General features: G+C 44.4%; 1 protein-coding gene across 3 annotated transcripts in view; it reads left to right on the forward strand.

Annotated features, from left to right (window-relative positions):
- Positions 1-4,205: 4,205 nt before the first annotated feature.
- CDC42BPB (CDC42 binding protein kinase beta) overlaps positions 4,206-17,577 on the forward strand; it is a 97,691-nt gene continuing 84,319 nt past the window's right edge. For all 3 annotated transcript variants that reach the window (XM_074148760.1, XM_074148761.1, XM_074148762.1), the window contains exon 1: positions 4,206-4,383. In XM_074148760.1, coding sequence (XP_074004861.1) covers positions 4,206-4,383 — 178 coding nt within the window. The remainder of the gene's footprint in view (positions 4,384-17,577) is intronic.

The following is a 17,577-nucleotide window of genomic DNA, read 5'->3' on the forward strand; positions in this document are numbered from 1 at the left end:
GATTTGCACTGCTTTTTGCAAGAAGGAATTTTTTAGAATATTGCCAAATACAAACAGAGCTGGAAAGGTGACAGTTTCCTAAAAAATAATTCCAGGAAGGAAAGTCTATGATAACAAGATATAAACCAGTCATGTTGTCGCTTTTAGGCATGTTTAACTCTTTCTTATATTCTACCTTTGAAACTCATTACTAGGAGCTTTCTCCAATTTCAATTTAATTATATTTTGCATTCTGAACCCTTAGAAAACTCCTCCGTTGCTCCACATTAGTCAAGTTCTCTTTCAGTTAGAAATTTCATCGAGGTTTCTTAATGAGTAGAACATATTTAGATCTTCTAGCTAAGTTTTCTAGCTGTTCAGTCTCCCCTTTGCCTATTAATGCAAAAACCATTAAAACAAAAAGCAGATAAAATATTGCAACTTGATGATTTTTTTTTCTTTTTCTAGAACTATCTGAATGTGACAAAGTAGATATTTGCAATGTCTTCTCACTTTTTTTTTTTTTTTTTAGCATGGGGTTTTTCATTGTTAATGAGTTATGTTTGCAATTTCTGTCCATACTCTTTATATTTCTTCATTCTTCTGAATTCCAAAATGATCTGTGGGTGGATTTTCCTGAAGTCATAAAGCGGTGACACAGCTATTTCCTGTTGCCATCAAAATTCTGTAACAGAATTTCTCCCTCTACTAGTTACTAAGTTACTAAGTTGTTTTGGAGTACAGCCAAAAACAAGGAAAAAAAAAAAAAAGAAATAAAAGGAGACCTAAGATGATTGGATCGGAAAAAAAACTTTTCAGTAGCCATATGGACTTTGTGCCTTCAGTTCTGTGTGTCTACAATGATTCCAGAAAATATATGTGAGAACCCATTCGCTTACATTTTTTCTCACAAAAAAAGTATTTTTAAAATCAGATCAGTCCCAGAAAAAGGGGCTGTATTTTTCCACTGAAATATACCACAGGAAAAAGGAACTGGTGAGATGGATCATTTAATTCATTTTAGCCAGATCACATTTATTTTTAGTATATGGAATTGGCACAGATGAGTAGCAGAAGCAGAATACCTTCAGCTACATTTTCAAGCTTACATACATTTTTTAGTCTGTACACTGAACGTAATTTTCCAGCCAGGTAGGTTTTGTATAACTGCAAACCTTGCTGTGAAAACCCAGCAGCATTTACAATACACAAGGCTTTTAACTCTTCCCAATAGGTTTTGAAATCTTTCAGCTAATTCTGGAACATCTACGGTATCGCTCATAAATAATCCTGCACGTGCTGGTCTGATCCACTAAACCTTCCATAGTTACTGTTAAAGCAGGGCTACAATATCATCTGTCACCCATCTGTCGTTTTCCCAGCACAGGACCCGATTCCTCCCTCTGACTGGTGTAAGGCAGGAACAGCTCTCGAAATCCCCGAATTCTACTAATGTAAAACAGACTGAGGAGACTGGAAACATTAGAGCGATTGGTAGGCAGAAAAATGGCCATTTCTTCACCCAGCTGCAGTTTCCTTTGTAATCTCTTCCTTGCTGGAGGAGGTGGTGATAATCACCGTCTGCAGGAACAGATAAGAAGAGGAAAGCTAGATGTTGTAACAGGATCTTTAAAACTCTGTTCTCCCTAGCCATTACTCCGATCAACTGCCCAAAAATGAGTCTCCAAAGCGGTAATAAGCAGACAATGTTAAACTCTCCTTTTAAATAAAGCAACAGCACCACAAATACAATTGGAATTGTTAAAATTCTGAGGACACTGCAAATTGACATATCTATAATATTAACCAGTTTGAAATCAGGTGAAACAACTGTAATCAGGGAGGAACATCAAGAGAGAGCAATGAAAACTTCTAGATATGCTGTGAAATGCTTTTTCAAGTGTATGTTTGCAGAAGGAAGTACAAAGAGATATAAGCCATTTAGGAAAACCAAAACCAAACAATGTTATTTTAGTCCACTGTGGATTTTCTTTGTTTTAAAATTACAGGTTCTCAGTATAGAAGTATAATTCACGGGATCTTCTTTCCAATTGCATTTTTTAGAATGAACAGGTCCCAACAGGCCTGTGCCTTCTTGATCCACGTAGTAGGTCCAAATACACAGCACAGTGTTGTGACGACCTGAATAGCTCTCAGATATAACAGGTATCTGGTGTCAAAGAGATATCTATCAGACATGCCTGAGGGGCAAGGCCTCCTAGAAACATTTATTTCTGTAATCATCTGTTTGGACCTCTCTCATGTTGGGAGCAATACTTTCTGCTACGCAATACTCCATCTAGCTCTGGCTGGTTACGCTCCTGACCCTTCGAAAAGGGCAATCTCCCTGTATGCAGCACTGGTCGGGTTTGGGCTAGCCACTGGCCCTGAAGGTGACCCTGGCAACTGCAGCTACCACAGTGCAAGTCCCAGTCTAGCTGCAGCTCCTGGAGGCAGGGGGTTTCCTAGGCCTGACAGGGCCAGCACCCAGCTGCCTCTCTTTCTGGTGTGATGACTTTCAGAGAGCGCACAACGCTCCATCTACTTGCCAGGGGAGACAAGCAAGGAAAAGGCATCCTTCCCAGTTCAGCTTTGCATCAGGACCTGACTGGCTGCATTCCTAGAAGGGTAAACTCCCATCTCCAGCTACTCAGCACCTTGCCTTAAGGTGGTGCAGCCTCCAGAGAAAACAGTTCTCAGAATAAGTTGTAATAAAAAAAAAAAAAAAAAAAAGCAGCACTGCAGAAAGTTGAGTGCCTTACATTGATCTCTCTTCTCCTTCACGGGAGTGTGGACAGCAGTTGTTAACACACAGGGCTCTTTTGCCCAGGCTAGCTGCTGCTGCTTTGAGATAAAGTCCCATCACCAGGTAGGTTTTCAAAGGCACAAAAAGCCACAGCTTCCACACGCCATGCCCCGCTGTGGGGACTTGCCTAGTCTGTCCCTGTTGATGGGGCCTCCACTGAGACATACCTCTCTGAAGACAGGCTGAGAGAGTTGGGGTTGTTCAGCCTGGAGAAGACTCCGGGGAGACCTTATAGCAGCCTTCCAGTACCTGAAGGGGGCCTACAAGAAAGATGGAGAGGGACTTTTTACAAGGGCTTGTTGTGATAGGATTCACAGGTAATGGCTTCAAACTTGAAGAGGGTAGATTTAGATTACATAACAGCAAAAAATTTTTCACTCTGAGGATGGTGAGACACTGGAACAGCTTGCCCAGGGAACTTGGAGGTGTTCAAGGCCAGGGTGGATGGGGCTTTGAGCAACCTGATCTAGTGGGAGGTGTCCCTGTCCATGGCAGCGGGGTTGGAATTCCATGATCTTTAAGGTCCCTTCCAACCCAAACCCCTCTATGATTCTACGAAGTATGACCGCAGAGCAGGGAATCGTGTCCAAGGCAGGGAAAGGGAAGGCCCTGCTCCATCCACGGCAGGAGAAGCCTCCCGAGCCCGACATCAGCATTGGGTGGGCAGCGCCCAGTGAAGGCCTGTGGGGATGGCGGCCCGCGGGGTCACCCCTGTTCTTCGAGGGAAGTCACAGGCTGGCTGTGGGCCTGGGCAGCTCGGGGCCGGCTGCCCGGCCTCCAGAGCACCGCGGTCCCTTCCTCAGGGGTGAGGAGGGGACCTCTCCCCCGAAACCTTATTGGGACGGCTGGGACGCACACACATGGAAGCTGCGCCCCGTCGCCGGGAGACGAAAGTGCGGACGGGAAGCCGCAGTTGGAGCCGCCTGCCCTCCTCACAGCCTCCGCGGCGAATCTGCCGAGGCGCCGCCGGCAGCGGGCGGACCCCCGCTCTCCACCCCCCTGCCCCCGGGTACGGCGCCCCGCTCGTCCCAATCTTCCTGCGCGGCTCCGCGCCGCCCTGCCCACGTCGGAGCGCGCGGACGCTGCGTGGTGGGCGTGGCCGGGCGCCGCCGGGGCCGCTCGGTGGGACGCGCCGGGCCGCGCTCGCCGGGGCAGGAGGAGCGGGAGCAGTCGCAGCCCTTCCCCGCCGCCGGGGAGAGGCCGGAACGGGTGGCCGGGTCCGGCCCATGGACCGTCCGGACCTGAAGCGGAGCCCGTGGAAAGAGGCGCTCGGTGCCGGCGCGGCCGTGAGGCGGCGCGGGGGGGTGCGGGCGGTGCGGCGCGGCTGAGCGCGGCGGCGCCCCCGGGCCTTTAGCGCGCCGCCGCCGCCGCCCCAGCGGCCCCGGCCCTTGCCTTGCCCTGCGCCCGCCGCCGCGGCACCATGTCGGCCAAGGTGCGGCTGAAGCGGCTGGAGCAGCTGGTGCTGGACGGGCCGCAGAGGCACGACAGCGTGCTGAGCGTGGAGACCCTGCTCGACCTCCTGGTCGGCGTCTACGCCGAGTGCAGCCGCGACTCGCCGCTCCGCCGCGACCGATACGTCTCCGACTTCCTCGAGTGGGGTGAGGACGGGGACGGGCCGCGGGGATGGCGGGGGGGATGCGGCCGTGAGGGGAGGAACGCGGCCCGGCTGGCCGGGGTGCATGTGGAGGGGTGATCCCCGCTGCCCTCATCGCCGGGCGAGGGGCGGCGGGGCGGCCCGGCCCCGGGAGAGCGCTCCCTGCCTGCGGCCGGGCCCCGGGCGGGGCGGGGAGCCGCCGCCCCTGGATGCGGAGCCTCCCCGGGGAACACCCCCGCCGCCGGCCGGGCCTTGACCCCGGCAGCTCTCCTCCCAGCCCCGCTCGGTCCCCAGCGAACCGCTTGGCAGCCGGCAGCAGGAACAGCACCGGAGTGTCCTTGGCCTGAAACCGGGCTCGGCTTAACCCGAAATGTCAGGCTAATCCAGCGCTCCTGGGAGGGCTTCCTACCTGGGGGAGGGAAGGAGAGCAGCAGGCTCAGGCTTGGAAATACGGCTCTTGTGCCGGATTTGTTGCTGTTGGAGAGGGCGTGTGTGTCTTGGAGGAACAACAGTTACCGTTCATCATGCAGGCTTTTTAATTTGGGCATGCCCCCGAAGGACAGAGCAATTCCAGGCAGCCTTTATAACAGCTTTGTTTAATGGTTTCCTACTGTTAAGCAGCCTGATAATGAGAAACCTCCAATAGTCCGGAGCGTGCTGACAAAAGAAAACGTGGATACTTGTGATAACGCTTAGGATAAAAGTTTTCTATCCAGTGTTGTGTAGTTAAGACCACTGGCTACAGGTATGCGGATAGTAGAGATCCTTCTCTGCTGCATGCTTAAATAAACTTATGTTAAAATGGCCATGGTGGCTGACTGGTTTATTCAGCTGAGTAAGTTATGAATAATAATGTATGATGAAGGTGACTTAACTTCTCTATGGAATAAGAATTGGAGAGGAGGGAGGAGAGATCATTGCTCATGAGTATACTGTCCCGTTTATCAGCTGTTCCATGCGTGTACAGTTAATTAGGCTTTTAAAGAGCTCTCAAAAAAAAAAAAAAACCAAAACCCAAAACAAAGGATTTCCTAAGGGAGGGGGAGGGGCCGATTTACTTCAGTAAATGCAAATGTGTCTTTAGCACTACAGACCAGAGCACTAACATGTAGGGACAGCTGGTTCTCCTTAATTTCTGTGGGGACCACCACTCTTTGTCATACACTAACAAACTAAGAGGATTCACTTCCTGGACTCTTCTATTGACGTCAGTAATGCGATTGCCAACTGAATAATTAACCACTTTATCACATCTGCCCCGCAAGGCTACAGCCTGGGGAACATTGATTATTTGTTTTGTGGTGGGAGCTTTGTATGGCTTCTGCAAAGTGCAATCTGGTTGTATACTCTTGTTTTCAAGCTGATGGCTGGAACGAGTGAGCACCTACAAACTGTTAAATGTGATAATTGGACTACGGTGGTACTGTGAGCACTGAAGTTGAGGAAAAGATTTGGGGGAGGCCAAAGAATGATATGCTTTTTCTATAGCACTGCTGGTGGTTGTGTCTTACTGATTGATCCCTGCGTTATCATTTTCTGTGTGATGGAGAGGCCCATTATCCAATTGTTTATAAAATCGCCTCTTTTAATTCTACTTATTGTGTTCACTGAATGTGAAAAGGTTACTGGCTTGATGAAAAGTATAGCTTGCAATAAAAACAGTGTGTAGTTTTTGCTGCAGTGTGGGATTACCCTAGTATAACAAAGTGCCTATTCAATAAATAATTGAAATGTATGTGAGCTACCATCTGGTGCTGCAGAGAAGGGATAAAAGTTTATAATCCAGGCTCTTGATGGTAAGGGGATGGGCCTAAATCTGGACTGCTGTATATTTGTGTTCCATCAACAAGGAATACCCTCAAAAACAATTACAGTTGATACTGTGTGTTCCTCCCTTTCCTTCAAGCTGTTAAAAACAAATAAATGCCAACATCGAGACACCTTTTATCTGTGTCCTAATGGCCTCACAGTATGTTTCCACTGACAAGGAACTTGTTTCTGCCTCCAGCTAATAAGGAAAATATCATGCCAAACACGCTAATCTTCCTCATGTCATGATGTGCAGTCTTAATTACAGCCTGATTCTCTGCTAGAAGATATTCTGGATTGATGTGCACAACTTTTGTGTGCTGTTATGTGTCTGTAGCAGCATGAAAGTGTAGTTAAATATTTGGGATATACTTTGAAGATCAGTGTTTCTTTATCAATTGGAGACAGGAGGAATTTCTTCCTGACAAAATGGAGACTTATCGCTGACAATGGAAATAAGCTGCATAGGTATTAAAGTTAAATTAAGCCGAGCTATATAACAAGCATTTCTTTAGTATTTTGGACTTAGAACTGGGTGTGAGGTATCACACATGTAAAATTCCCTTAAAATGATTCAGCATGGCTAATGGACTTGCTTGCGTTCTTAATTGCCAAGCGAAAATAGAGTTCAGGCGTGGTAGTTGCGGCAGAGTTTTTCCCTGGCTGTGGGGTTCAGAGGAGATGCTGAGTTGTGCGATGTAGCTGCTGAACGTGGAGATACCTGCTGTCTGACAGCAGCACGATGGTACTTGTATTCTGGAGCTTGTGATTGTGGGATTGGGGAGTCCAGGAAATTAAGTCCCATGTTTATCTCGTGAGGCTTACGCCACCCTCTCCGTGTTCAACATCTCTAGAAGCCTCACACCTCACCTGCAGAGGCTGGTGAGCCCCGAATGGTGGATCTCATTGCTTCTGTCCTATGAATCCCGCTGCTGCTTCCTGGCAATCCTGCCACAGGCTTATTTCTTCAAAATCTTCTTCCTATTTGCTAACCATAGAAGAGGGTAGGGTGTGGCCCTTCGCCTTGGGGCGGCTTGTGGCTTCCATCACTTTGGAAATGTTGTAAGAATCTGCCATTTTAACCTTGGCACTTGTCGCTTTCCCATGGTGAATGGAGCTTTAAAGTAGACTGTATTTTTTCCCCTATACTGGAAGTATAATACACATATCTTTATGCCAAGTATCTTTGGAGAAGAGCTAGCTGAGCTGCAAGTGAAGAGTTCAACAGTCCTTTTCTTCCAGTAATTTTTATTTATAACTCCTGTTGAATAAGGTCTCACCCAATTGGTTATCGCTGTATTGTTTATACAATAGATATTGAAATAATGCTCAGTATCCTTAGAGGGAATTGAATCCATGTCTGTTAGATAGCAGACCCATGTCTACGTGTTCAGAAAGAATTTACTAAATCTGTTTAGTGTCTTTTAAACTGTTGCTACATATGCTGCTCCTAGAGTGAAAATTCCTAACAGTGAGGAGTCCAGTTTATTCTCGTTGTGCTTGCTCGTTCCTCTCTGAAAGCCATCAGTGAAACAGGCGTACTACAGCCCTCTGAGGCCAAACTGCTTGACCATCTCTGCTAGACCTTCCAGCACACTAGGGTTGTCCGGAGAGCAACCTGGGAGATGCTGGAACTGCACAGTCCTGAAAAAGCCTGTAAAACAGTCTGCGTAGCCCTGGAAGTCTATGGAGGTGCTTCCTTTGGTAAAGCTGGCCCAGGCCACTGGTGGAGATGACCTAAAGCGCTCAGCACACACAGAGGAGGCTGCGTGGCCTTTGGGCTTATCCGATGGATTATGGTGCATACCAGTGCTTGGGTGTTGTGGGATGGTATTGCCCACGCGCTGCAGAGGGACCTCCTAAGAGACTCTTCCTGCAAAAACATGTATACTGTCCCTTGTTTGACGTGATGAGAAGTACAGGAGTGCTGGAACAGCATTGCTGCAGCTCAGGTGACTGTGCATCACTTGTCCTTTGGCTTCCAGGTACAGCATGTTCCTCTTTATGGAGAAGAGCCCCTCATTCTGTCATACCGAGGGATCCAAACCTTTCATAATCCTGTGCTAGCAGGCCTGCTTGCAGGGCACCTTGCTGGTTGGCACCACGTTCGTGGCCCTCTGACATCACCTGGTTTTTCAGGAGTTATCTCAGTTGGCTGTGGCTGGAGCTCGCTGCCCCTTTCCTCCATCAGCAGGGACCGGCGCAGCCCCCTGCTCTATTTTTAAACAGCTACTTGGCACAGTTTGCAGCCAGTAGGCAAGTGTGTTCAGAGAAGAGTCTAACAGGAACGGGCCTTATTTGTATTCAAAAAGCTCTTGATGCATTCATGCTCTCTCTTGCTTCAGCTTTTGTTTCCTCTGACTCTGTTTTGTACTGCTGGCGTGCTACCGAGGGCAAGATGGCACAAGTCCCCACGTAGCTCGCTCAGTGTTGTCTCACTCCTGGACTATGTACTGGCTGGTCCTCTTCTGTGGAAACACCTCAGAACCAATGTCAGAGTAGTTTAGACTGGTCTGAAATGTGTTTTTTGACTTGAAGCAGGTGCACTGTTCCTCCTGGTCATTTATGAGCTGTCTGTTCGAGTGCTGGCTTATCTTCTGCGTTCTCCATTTCTACAAGGTCTGCTGCCCAGCTAGACTGGTGTTCTGCTTTTGGGTGGTGGTGGTGGGTTTTTTTTGTTTGAGTGTTAGTGTTTTTTTCCCAAGAAGAACTTACTTTAAGGGGAGGCTGAAGCTGTGGGGAGAAGAAAGAAGATTGCAGATGATTAGCACAAATAGATTGGCTGGGCACCTGCTGCCAAGCCCTTGAAGACAGTCTGGCATAACAGGCACTGGATGCTGGTGTGATACCAGCAATATATTCCCACTCTGGGCTGGAGGAGGGAAAATGTGCGTTGCAGAGCACTCAAAGCAACCTCTCTAGCCTCAAGCTGCTGCTTTTGGGTGGTATATCTGTTGCACTTGAGGCTGGACCATAGATGGAAATACGTGTGGAAGGTTCACCAGGAAGGTTGCTGTTGTGCTGCTGCAGTGATTCACAACATTGGGTCGCTGTAAAGACTGGTACTTCAAGTTTTGCATCTTGCTGCTGGAAGGGGGGGGGGGGGCTCTGTGAACTTTGCAAGTCTACTCCCAGACCTACTTTCTCCTCCTCCCAGTTCTGCTTAAAGAGGCACTTTAACCTTTCAAATAAAAATATCTAATGAGGGAAGTGAGAACCTTGCAGGATGGCCTTTCTGTCAGAAGAGCATGGAGCCTGTTCTCCCAGCCTGAAAGCAGTTGTATTCAGAAGTGGATGTGGACCTGAGAGAAGGTCTTCCCAGCCTGCATTAGAGCATCTTTGGAGCTAGCTGCAGGGCAGATCTAGTCCTCTGACTGCCACAGGCACTGATGTACTTGAATAAGTACTAGGTAAGGGGTGGGGAGGACATGATGTGTGGCTGAGAGTCCTGCTAGTATAGAAGGTGGAAACTATCCTTAAGTGTTTTTGAAGTGACCTTAAAGTTGTCAGACTTTGAGGGTGGCTTACGAGAATCTTTTCTTTGGCTTTTTTGGGTTACACCAGGAAAAACTGTCACTTGATAACATGTCATATCTCTCGACTTGAGGGATTAAATTCCTCTCTTCTTTTCCTTTGGCACTTCTTCCCCCTCCCCTGCTTGCAGAAATGCGCATAGAAAGCCAGAGAGGGACCTCAGGCTCTGCTAGCTTCTATAATGTCCTTCTCAGTGCAGGGGGTGATAAGCCTGTTGGGCACATGTGCGAAGTGAGTGCGGTTGGGTAATGAAGACAGCTGATGAACAAGAAAACTGAATTTCAGATTCTGGCCTAAGTTCCTCTTCTTCTATCCCTTACCTATCAAAGCCTGTTAGGATCCCTTATACTAGAGCTAGCTGCATGAAGGTGTGGGTGAGGGCCCACTGGGGCAGGGTGAAGCTACAGGTGCCTTGCAGAAGTTCTGGAAGTGCCAGTGGTGGTGGTGGCCATGGTTTCTTTGTGCACAGTACAGTGCGGATGCAGCTGGAGACCTGAAGGCTTTCCTGTGGTCAGAGATGGGGCACTGGAGCTTGGATCACCTTTGCTAATGAAGTCCTTGGTCATCTGGTAGAACAGCGCAAGCATGGCTGCCGAATCTGGGTTTCCAGCTTTCTCTGCTGTTGTGTAAACTGTTTTTGTTCTTTTGAAAAATATATGTTAGGATTAATTAATGTTGGAGTGGCCCAGACTGCCATGTTGGCTTTGATAGCCTTGTGCTCAGGGCTAGTGGTCCCAAGGCATGAGGTTCAAAGCCTGATGCTGCATGATGGACCCTTTACGGTACATCTGTTCTAATCTGTTATTTTTAAAACAAGACACTATATTTTAATGCCTCTTTCTGTAAAACTTTATGCTGTGAAGCACTGGCACCGAATGCCGCAGTCATGTTTTGACAGTGGGAAAGTAACGTGGTCTGGAGGATGAGAGATGCGTTGGCGTGTGCTGGTAAAATGACAGCCCTCCTGGGTGAAGCTGGTTGTCTGTCCCATCGAAGGAAGTCGTTATTGCTTTTCTCCTGTGGATGAAATTGCTAATAAATAGTCTTCACTGAGGGCTTGAGGAATTATGTGGTATGTTAAAGGCTGTGACCTATATTTTGTATTTTAGTTTTGTTTACATATGAAAACTCAGAAAGGAATGAATAAGTTATCAATAAATTTGTCTTCCTATAGAAAAAAATGTGTGCAGCTAGTAGTTTCTCACTCATGGTATATGATAAGGTATAGAATGCGGAAGTCAGGTTTCATAAGCATCCATAATTCTAACATTTTTTTCAGACTTCACTTAGAAATCTAAATTATTTTCATATTGCTTTTTCTTAAGTAATATTAAGATATAATATTTTGAAAAAAATTTACTTAATTTACATTCTTAAAGCTTCAGTGGTTGACATTCTCAGTGGCAATGGCTTGGATGTTGGTTTAATCAGCAGATTCACTGCAGTGAACTTTTTTATCAAATGACATTGAACTAACTTTTTTTTTTGCAAATAATTCACATGTGGGATTGAGTCAGTTTCTTCTACACCTACTAGAAACAAATGATATTAACTGCGTGAGTCAGAACTGAAGAGACTTCATTAGCTTTTTTTAGCAAGTTGCTTTTACTTTATGTTATATATTAATGCTTTGGGTTTTAGAAATGTTGATCTGTAGCTGAGATTAGTTGGGAATGTTAAACTACTGCAGATTCTTCAAATTTATGAAACTTACATTTTATCCCTTGCTTGTAATTTGAGGCAAGTCATGCAAGCTGTTTGTAGATGGGTATTACAAAAAAGAAGAATTATAATACTTACCTAAACAATCACAAATTTATCTGAGCCATTAACAGGAGATTGTGCCTAGGATTAGGAAAAATTTTATATGTTCATCTTTTTCATTACCCATGTCTGAAAAGATGAATAGGATGATGGACCACAAGCAAATCTGTTTAGAACAATAGAAGGGACTTGTTAAAAGATTTTTACTGTATTTTTGCCTTTGCTAATGCTTTAAAAACAGAGTTGAGATTAATTTTCTATGTCTTCTATAAGGTACACTTGAGAATTCCAATATATTCTTGGTGTAGTTACCAAAGAGCTTGTAGCATGCTCACTAACGTATCCCACTGAAGGTTTAGGTTTTTTGTTGTGGGTTTTTGGTGTTTTGTTGTTTTTGTTTTGGTTTGTTTTTTAAGAAAAGGGATTTAATTTTAAAAAGCTTTTCTACATCTAAGAATTTCTAAGTACGTTTGGTCTGTGGTTCAGTGATCTGTTCTTTTTAGCTGTCTCCTGATGCTAAAATATTCCACTCTATTTTTCTCATCAGCGTATGCAGATTGCCAGAATGCAAGCCTTCATTTATAAAGATCTTTGTTCACTATAATGAATGTAGCTTTCTTCAATAGGAAACTATACACTGTTTTCTTAAGCCTTGATTTTGCATAGATCTCAGTAATCATGTCTGCAGATATACTTAGAGTGCATTCAGATTAAGTGTGTGCATCCATCATTGCCAGCTGAGCCTTAGGCATCCTGAAGTGCCCGAGATCTTGATTTCTGTCATTCATGTCATCAGGGTCTTAACACTGAAACCTGTTATTACTTACATTTGAAGCTTTAGGCCACAGTTCACTCCAGGTGCCCAACCTGAGACCTCTATAAAGGAGTCTGAGCTTTGGAAAGCAGTGGAGATATCTTACCAAGTATTGAATCATTGAAAATGTACGGAGTTCATTAATCAGCTGTGCATTAATGAAGGCTAAGGTATAGTTCTTAATTTGATTAAGTGCAGTGCCATTGAGACCTGAATATGTATAGCTGCCTTTCCCAAAAAGGCTGAGAAAAGGTCAGAAGCAGCATCAATTTCAGATATAACCCAAATTCTTTTCACCATTTATAATTGTTCTCCAGCATAAAAATAAACATGGATAATTGCTTTGTGAAGTCCTACTTGAAATGTGTTTATGCCAGTTCAGTGAGACATGCGTGTACAGGATTCTCGAAAAGTCTGTACAAAATTCTACCAGGACTTTTAATTCAGCCTAAATCGTTATATCGTTCTAATTTTCATGAAAAAAAAAGGAGTGAGAGATGAAATAATAAGTAAGATGAAGCCAGTTTTAAACTCACTTAAGTAGGTATGTGGAAGTCAGTCTGAAAGGAGTGTTGCAGCTATTCTGGCAATATTGTACTTCTATTTGGGACTGTGTAGTTCCTGGGATGTGGATTCACTCTTTTTGTAGGTGGTGTAACTTTGCCCCAAATATAGCAGCCACTATAGAAGTATGGGTTTTTTTCGTATATTATGATTTCCCTGCTAGTAATGGTCCCTTAGCCAAAGAACTAAACTGTTTGCCTTCACTGGATAGATGAGACTTAAGGAGAAACTTTGGGTCACTAAAACTTCTACTAAGGTGGATAAAAATAGATCATGCCCTAAATTTCTCTAAATCCTGTAGTACTAGAAAAAAGACAACAAAGCAAAGAACTCCCAGCAAAGAACCCATTTTTTTAATTGAAGGCATTAAAAACTTGAATTCCTTTTAGAGTTGTTCTAAGTGGGGTATTGGAAGGAGAGATCTCTGTCCTCAGCTGAGGAAGGATGAGGTTTCTAGTAATTGCATGGTAATACTTCTGGGACATCTGAAACCTTTTTCCCACTCTTGAGGAATTCCTCTATCCCTGGTTCCCCCCTGCCTTCTAGAGACCTAAGTGTTCCTTGGAGGTGGATGGGGTTCTTCTCCATTGCCTGTATGCATCAGAATTCCTGCTGCTGTTACAGGATGACTTCTACAATCTTAGTTTTGCATATCTTTCCTCAAAAGTTGGCTTCTTTGTGGAGTTTTGCCGTGTGCTGCTGGCTTTTTTGCTACCCATGTGACTTGGATTATCAGTACTGAAAGCTAGATGTGTCTTTTATTTTACTGTAATTAAGGCAGGGTAGAAAGAGCAGGAGGGTGACTTTAGGCAGGAAGATCCTATTATCATTTTAAGACGTGTTCCCAAAGTTTTGCTTTTCAAGATGCGTGTTCAGTCTTTAAATTTAGCTCCCTTTCTGGTAAGGTTAGTCAAGTCATCATGTGTCATCGTTCCCCCTTGTGCCATTTCTGTGTACGATGGTGATATAAGTATAGTCTCCTTGTTTCTTACTCGCACTAAGCGATGGATGCCCGGTGTGCGCGCCCTGCGGGCTTTATTCTGCAGCCCTCTGACTACTGTATTTTTTCTATGGGTAGGTATACTTGAGTAAGAAGTTCACATTCAAAATTTTAAACTAAGTAATTAGGTTTTCATTATCTAGTCTCTGGTCGTTTGCCCTGTGTCTGAGCGAAATGGGAGTGTAATATCTGTCCATGTTTTCTTTCTTTTTAGATTGTGTGTTCTTTAAGGCGAGGGTGGGATCTCACTGTGCCCGCTATCAGTGGTTCCTTTTAGGATGGCTTTGTTGCTCTGCAGCCCTCTCAAGTTACCTAAAGAAAAATAAAAAGGAAACTACCTATTTTGTGATTCAGAACCTCACCCTATATAACTTATTACAGGAGGCTGAGATAAGAAAATTTTTACAAATGGCTAAAAGTGATCTAAAGTCCTAATGGAATAACTGGTAACCAGTAACCACTAGATGTTGAGTTACAAATGCAGAGTGGAAGTTGGAGTCTGTGGTATTTAATCTTTCTGCCTTTTATGGGTAATATGGTATTTTTCCTAAACTCACAACAAACACTTCATCTTTCAGAGCAGACTTTCTGAGAAGTTGCAGATGAGTTAGTGTGGTGTGTCACAGGGAAGAAGCACAAACATTTTCCTTCCAGACCAGCTTTAACTAGTTGTAGCAAAATGCCATAGTCGTGTGGCACGGTATCGCTGCACGGAGGAATGAAATTTGACTGTTTTAACATACTTTCTTATGTCACTGAAGGATTTCCATTACTAGTAAGTTCAGCCTTTGGTTTCCTGGACAGTTAATATTTAAGTTGGGAATAATGACAATATCAAACAGCTGTTTTTAAACTCTGGCCTGGTATTCCAGATAAAATAATAGAGGACAATGTACAGTGAGAATACCCAATGGGAGGCTGTATCAGGCCCACAGACTTTTATCTTACCCTTAGAAGTATTTACTGGTTATTAAGGCAACTGAACTGTGGTTATCACTCTGTGTGTGGTGTTGTGGGCCAGCAGGATTTACTGGACTGGGTGTAGCGCTGTACCAGCAGGGCTGTACTGGTCAGGCTTGACCCAGGCAGGTCTACGTCCATGGCTAGAAATAATCAACGCTTGTGCATCCCGAAGCTGACTGTATCCGATGTGAATTGTAAAGACAAAAGACCTGACACTTTGAGAAGGAGGGAAGCGGGAGGGGATTTTTAATTTAAAAAAAAAAAAAAAAATCAGTGATGGAGAAGCTTTTACTGCTCTTAGGAAAGGGCTTTGCAGTAATTATCCTCAACGCTAAAGGTGTGCGTGCATTTGAGTGGCTCAAGCCAGCAGCAGAAGTGCCCTGGTTGATTTTGACAGAGCTACAGGTATCCTAATTACAAACCTCCTGCTCTTGCAGGTAGTATTAAACACTGTAAAAGCTTTGTTTCATGTTTCAGGCACTTTTTGAGGGCAGGGATAGCAGAGATTACAACCTATACTTTACCTTTTGCGTACCAGCGTTATTTTTTCTTCACGCTGCAAAAACCTCACGAAGTTCAGCATGACTGGACTGTGTCAGCAAGAATGCGGCCAGCAGGTTGAGGGAAGTGGTTATTCTGCTCTTTACAGCATTTCTGAGGCCATTTCTGGAGTACTGTGTCCAGTTTTGGGCTTCCCAGTACAGGAAAAATATTAGGAAGCTGAAGCAGAAGTCCAGCGGAGCAGCACTGAGATGGCTGGGGGCCTGAAGCACACGATGGGCAAGAAAAGCCTGGAGTATCTGGATTTGGTGGGCCTGGAGAAGAGGGATTTGATCATGAACCTCAGCTGCCAGATGTTTGGTTAGAGAGCACCCAGAGGCAGATTCTTCTCAGGTGTACCAGCCAGGAGAACACAGGCTGTGGCAAGGAGGATTCTGACTACCCGTAATAAGGGGAAAAAAGTATTCCTACTGAGGATGGTCAGGCACTGGAAGAGGTATCCAGAGAGGTGATACAGTCTCTCTGTCCTAGGAGACAAACCTCAGATGGACAAGGCCTTGAGCGACCTGATTGAACTTTGACGTTACCTCAGCTTTGAGTAGGAGGTTGGAATCTGCTCTCCAGAGGTCCCTTCCAACCTAAAATTATTCTGTGATTCAGTATCTTTTTTTTTGTTGTTGTTTCCTGTGTTAGCAAATTTATTTAACATCACAGCTGCTTTAATAGAAAACAGTTGTTCTTCGTACTTCTCAGAATGAAAAGAAAATATGTGAAATAGAATCTTCTTGTTGTAGATAAAGTAATCGACACAACTTGTGTAAATTTAATTTTTGGGTCATCTCAGGTGTTTACCCTGACTGGTTGACGTTTTACCATGTAGTCTGAACGTAATATATTGACAAGCTTTTCACTAAATTTTAGGCTTGGGGGAAAATAAATTTTGTTCATGTTCTTCTGCCATGTATTTAATATAAGCACCAGCTTCCTTGTTCCTGGAAGGGAATTGCTAGAACAGGTTTCAAGAACTTTGAACCTACGTTTTATGTCTAGTGCTTTTTCCCAAGTGTGGTTTCCTTTTGTCTAGTTGTTAGCCTTGACAGCAGTTGAAGTATTTTAAAGCTTTAGTTCCATGGAGCTGTCAGAAGAGCCTGCATGACTGTGAGCCTGAATCATCCCTTATGAAAAATACAGGTTTAGCTGTTCTGCTAGGTATGTTCTCTTATCACAAAGGGATCTCTATCTAGTAGGGTTCCTAATATCCTTATATCCGACAATATAAGAAGTCTGACTAAGCAGTTGCTAACAACAGCGTGAAACAAATCTTCCTCATAGTCATAAAGATCTAATGGGAGATACTGTCTGGGTTTTGGTTTCATCTGTAAAATAAGAGCTCGTATGACTTACATGAAGTTGGACTTGCAACATGTTTTTTAGTGCTGATATTCTTTCTTGATGATAGTGCACTTAGCAAATCAAAACACACAGAAAATTCAGTGTTTCAAAACCGTATTGATATATGGAAAATAGCATGGGAAGTGCTATCCACGATGAGGATAACAGTGTACAAATGGGACAAAACCCAAGAACTGTTTCTTTTATTACTGGTGTGTTGTAATTTTTAATAGGTTATCCCATACCATGAATTCATATCTGTGTTTTTGCAAAGTTCTGGGAAAATAATAAGATTTTTCACAATTGTGATGATTCTTAAATGCCTGGAAGGCTGGTAGAGACCCTTCTCAGAGAACATGTACTGTCAGCTATGTCATGAAGGCATTCGTTGACTGTACTATATATTGTAATCATCCATTGCCCTTCTGGGGCAAGGACTGTGTATGTGAGCAATTTACTATCTGTGCTGATTTTTCAGAATAAACTTGGAACAAAGTGTTATTTAGTTATTTCAGATGTGTGGTTGTGAGCCCTCAGCTTTGTTTTTTGAGTGATACATGGAAGTTGTTCACCCTGTGTTCTAGTTTCAGTGTATTCCTTCCCTCTTGGGAGGTACCTGCACACTGTGCAGATACCTTGGGGGGAAAAACCAGATAGTGAAGTAATGGCAATAACTTCTTTTTTGGACAGTCTTGCCATGTAAAACTACTGAGAGACATCATCTCCCTCCTCTCATGTCCTTACTTTCCTCTTTTGTTTCATTGTTCAGTCCTTTTACTTCTTATTTCCTATTTCCTATTTGTATTTAGAGAAGGCACTTTGCAGTGATGTTTTTAAAACACATTTTAGAAACACGG

The sequence above is a fragment of the Numenius arquata genome, chromosome 6 (assembly GCF_964106895.1).
Source record: "Numenius arquata chromosome 6, bNumArq3.hap1.1, whole genome shotgun sequence".
NCBI lineage: Eukaryota > Metazoa > Chordata > Aves > Charadriiformes > Scolopacidae > Numenius > Numenius arquata.